Here is a 4,612-nt window from a genome sequence, read left to right on the forward strand (position 1 = left end):
GTACCACCATCATGCATTCCTTTATTGGAACAACAATTGGCACACACCCACAACCACAAACCCCTTATTATTACTAGGCAAGATAATTAGTATAGATTTATGTGGGGTTCAATGTCCACTGCAGGTCATAGTTTAGGGCACCCCCATTGCCTGCCGACACTTTTTTTTTTTTGCTCTCTTATTTTCCGAGACAAATAAAATATTGTGCTCCCCACTCACAGAGTTCGATTTTTTTTTTTTTTCACTTAAATTAGAGCAATTTAGAATATTAATCACTTTGCCATAAATAAATAAATAAATAAAAACAAGAGAAGAGGAGAGAATATGGTATCAATTCAACTAATGCAACGTACACATTTAAAAAATAATAATAATGCACTATACAGAGAGTTTTACATGTGTAAAATCTGAAAATTCAAATAATTAACAAACCTATCTGGTGTTGGAATACAATATTGGCACCAACACTCCACACAGAAGCAGCAATACAAAGGCTTGAATTGGATAAGTCCTAAATTCTTAAACAACAACAACAACAAAGCCTTATCCCACTAAGTGGAGTCGATTATATGAATTCTAGAACGACACTACGCTCGGTTTTGTGTTCATTATCATAAGGATTCGATGTGAGACTGGAGTGCCGGCTTTCGACTACCTGACGCCCTCCTCCTCCTCCTTTATCCGGACTTGGGACCAGTAGTGTAATATAAGTCCTAAATTCTTATATGTAATTAAAGATCAAGAAAACAAATGATTGCAACAATGCAAGGACAAGAAAAAAAAATCTAGAAAAATAATCCATAAGGGCAATTTTAATGAGAAGGAGCTATTTTGTCATCTGCCTCTTCCAAATTTGGACACCAAGCATTCTCTTATTCACCCTTTATTTTTTAACTTTTACCATGATTTTTTTTACCTCAAATTTTTAGCTCATCTGCTCACCAATTAGATCAAGACCCACCAGTAAAAATGACACACCTTGGAATAGTAGGAAGTAAAAGTGTACTCCTTGTGCTGATAGGAGGCTCCTGACTGCAGCAGTGAGCAGTAAAAATGCCAGTGCTAGCTCTTTCTTGTATATCTTGTTCAATTTCTTCACAGGAGGAGGTTTGGGAGCAGCTTCTTGTTGCTCTTTTAATTTGCTGAGCTCAGAGAGACCGCTATCGGATGTTCCTCGGTACAGTTGTGGGTGAATCATGGCCTTTGTTTCCCTCTCCTCTAGTTCTAGCAGGTCGGGCTCTGATGACCGACCTGCCTTTTTGGTAACAACCCATTCGTAGGAGCTCCCCAACTTGAACAAACCGGAAACCATAGCATTGAATTTGGTCACGGACATGGTGTTTTCAAACAGGAGGTAAGGGACAATGAAGGGGAAAGATCTAAGGGAAGGAAGAATGTTCATGAATGACATAAATACGGGCACATAGCAGATAACCCACATGGAAAGCTCAGCTTCCGGGACAAACATTGTCAGGGGAAGAATTATGCAGAACAATGTGAAAGAATAAAATGGGAGAATTAACTTCCTAAGAAGAAAGAATAGTAGTATCAAATTTGCTTTCTTCCAGAACTTCATCTGCAATACGGCATTTAGCAGAGTTATTGTCAGAACGGTACGATTCAGGACAATAAATTGATCAAAAGGAAGAATTAAATTGCAACAATACCTTAGAACGAATGATTGCTGGAAGGCACAAACGGAAAAGATGCATCGGACCAGAATGCCAACGATGTTGTTGCTTTTTGTAAGCTTCATAAGACTCCGGAAGCTCACAAAGAACCTGAAAAATCAGTTTCTTAAACTTGAGACATCATTCGAATTTATCATGTGCAACATGGAAAATAGCTTCCCATTAGATACACACTAATTTACGAAGATTCCAAATTGTCGGAAACTAAACGAAGGATCAGGTAAAGTTGGATTGGGGTTTGAATTGATTAAGTTACCTTGACGTCATTGAGGAATATGAATTTCCAACCACAAAGATGGGCACGAACTGCTATATCCATGTCTTCTACTGTTGTACGCTCCAGCCAGCCTCCAGATTCTTCAAGTGCTTCGATTCTCCAAACTCCAGCAGTACCATTGAAACCAAAGAAATTGAGGAAAACCCCATTAACCTGCTGCTCAACCTCAAAGTGGAAGCACAAATTGATGTTCTGGAGGCGTGTCAACAAGTTCTCATCCGTGTTAACAAAACACCACCTAGCCTGAACCAACCCGAGCTCAGGATTGTCCTACCACACAAGTTAAAATTACAAACCAAAATCAGTTACCTAAAGTAGAAATAGCTAGAAACTGCAGAGAAAGAACTAAATGAGATATAGCCACCTTAAAATGGGGAACTGTGAGCTTGAGGTAGTCGGGGTTTGGCTGGAAATCGGCATCAAAGATTGCAACAAACTCATAGTCCTTCACATAATCACAATTCATAGCAGACTTGAGATTTCCAGCTTTGTAACCGGTTCTAACCAAACGATGCCGGTAGATAATATTGACACCCCTTTGGTTCCAGTTGGCAACCTCCCCCTTAATCAACCACTGTATGCTCTCATCATCAGAGTCATCTAGAACTTGAATCAGCAACCGTTCTTTCGGCCAATCAAGTTGGCAGACGGCTGAAATAGATTGTTCATAAACCTAAATACATTTTTATGTTACAGTCATTGTCACCAATAGAATGAATGATATATTGAAAACTACTAAAACAGTGCCTAAAACATAAATTTCCACAGTTATACACATATATAGTATTAGTTAGCAACCTTTCCAATTATAAAGTTACTTAAATTTGAACTAAAAGGATCAAACCAAATTAGTAATTTTGTAGAACATTAACCCGAAAAAGCATTGAGATTGTTACCTCTCTCTCATTGCACATAGGAATTTGAACAAGAACTTTCGGATAATTGCATCCTGGACCTTCCAAATCATCTGACTTCAATGGAACCTCTTTCAATTTTGGCTTAATCTTCTTAAACTTGATCCAGAAGCAACCTAAACACAGCAACATCCGGTCGGCGGACTGGATTAAGAAGAGAGCAACACAGAAGTTAGTCAAACCCTGAATTGCAGGAGCAATGTAGCCGGCCCGGAACTCCAACCACGAAAAGTAAACCGAATGAAGCCATCCTCTAATCTCCAAACTTTGTGGGATATGCAAATGCCATCCTTTCAAGTGAGCCATCAATTCAAAAGCCAGAAAAGCTAAAGCCATCACTAAGAACACCATAATAACCCTATACAAAATCCTCCCTTTCCCAGATTTCTCAGTCTCCACAGTCCCAAAAATCAATCTTTTTTTTATTGAAACAAACAATGACCAAACAATGTTTCCAATCCAAGAAACAAAGCCAACTGCTTTATGGGCCTTGAGAAGCAAAACCCAGGAAAATTGCTTAGCATTTTTGCCTCTGTCCTTATCAACCGGCCTGAAAACTTCATCTGGACCGTTCATCTCCAGCACTGAGTAATTAGGGTTCTCCATGGTTACCACAACTGGATTTCCCCTACTTGTACTCTCCTTTCCCCATCACCTTGGAAAATCTAGGCTTGGTGCCATTATTTTGCTCCCAAGCTTCAAGCTTTTACTGTTCTGAAGTAGTAAAAAAATAGAGTTCAAATCCAACTACGAAGTGAATCTACAGCAACCAGATCACAACATTGAAAATCTCAAAAACCCATTTCAGAACCGAGGACATAAAGCAGAACCAACACTAAAGACTGAAAATTTGGCACTAAATATTCAAACCCAGAAACCAAAAGTGAGAAAACTCACAAACCCATTTGGGGACTGGTAAAAAGGAATCAGATCCAACACTGCAACAACTTGACAAACACTAGTTCAAACCAAATGCCGCAGAGTACAAAGGCAGAGAGGAGTGAGAGAGTGTGTGGGAGTGGTTTCTCTTTGAACACTAACATACAGCTCCAGAAGCTGAGGGCTACCAGAAATGGGTACTTACCTTTGTAGGGAAATGTTTTTTCAGCATTTCTTGAACGTTTAGTACATGTGGGGGCATTAATATTTAATAGTAGCTTGATTAACCCAGTATAGAAACAAAACAGAGACCCCATGCTGCCCTTCCACATATTACCATTACCGGATTGGAATTAAATAGATTCTAAAAATCAGACAAATGATTATAGAAAATTATATGGATAAATAAAGTGATTAATTAAATTCTCCACATATTAACAGTTGATTAAAGCAGTGTATTCAGCTCGACTGCATTTGAATCTCTTTTATAGTGCATTACCATATTTTAGAATATTGGTTTATGAAAAGAAGAAAGACTCACTAATCCCTTACTGAGATGTAGTGGCAGATGTGTGAGAATGAAAAGTATGACTTCATGAAAGTTCTCTCGTGTTCTAAAATATTATATATTGTAAATTTTTTAATTGTTAAATCCTAATATTGTATCTTAAATTAATAATTTAACGATTAAAACACTCTTAGTATACAATATTTCAAATTATAATAGAAAAGAATAATGTTAAGTAGATAATTTGTAAATTAAATGATTTGTCACTATAAGAAATAAGCACTTTTATTAACATTTATGTATAATCTAATCATCTTCTTTTATGTTATTTAATATATAAAAT

General features: G+C 37.4%; 1 protein-coding gene across 1 annotated transcript; it reads right to left on the reverse strand.

Annotated features, from left to right (window-relative positions):
- Positions 1-334: 334 nt before the first annotated feature.
- Positions 335-4,102, reverse strand: LOC137708382 (probable xyloglucan glycosyltransferase 5). Its single transcript, XM_068447440.1, has 5 exons — positions 2,865-4,102; positions 2,333-2,641; positions 1,948-2,238; positions 1,668-1,781; positions 335-1,576 (listed from the first exon to the last, which is right to left on the reverse strand). Exons 1-5 carry the CDS (start codon positions 3,486-3,488, stop codon positions 926-928), a joined length of 1,989 nt encoding a protein of 662 aa, XP_068303541.1. The 5' UTR covers positions 3,489-4,102; the 3' UTR covers positions 335-925.
- Positions 4,103-4,612: the final 510 nt, after the last annotated feature.

Source organism: Pyrus communis, chromosome 11 (assembly GCF_963583255.1).
Source record: "Pyrus communis chromosome 11, drPyrComm1.1, whole genome shotgun sequence".
In the NCBI taxonomy this organism is placed as follows: Eukaryota; Viridiplantae; Streptophyta; class Magnoliopsida; order Rosales; family Rosaceae; genus Pyrus; species Pyrus communis.

Coding starts and splice junctions, on each gene's coding strand:
- LOC137708382 (XM_068447440.1), bottom strand. CDS start 3,488: ATGGAGAACCCTAATTACTCAGTGCTGGAGATGAACGGTCCAGATGAA. Junction 2,642..2,864: donor CTATGTGCAATGAGAGAGAG/GTAACAATCTCA, acceptor AAATGTATTTAG/GTTTATGAACAATCTATTTC. Junction 1,782..1,947: donor TATTCCTCAATGACGTCAAG/GTAACTTAATCA, acceptor CTGATTTTTCAG/GTTCTTTGTGAGCTTCCGGA.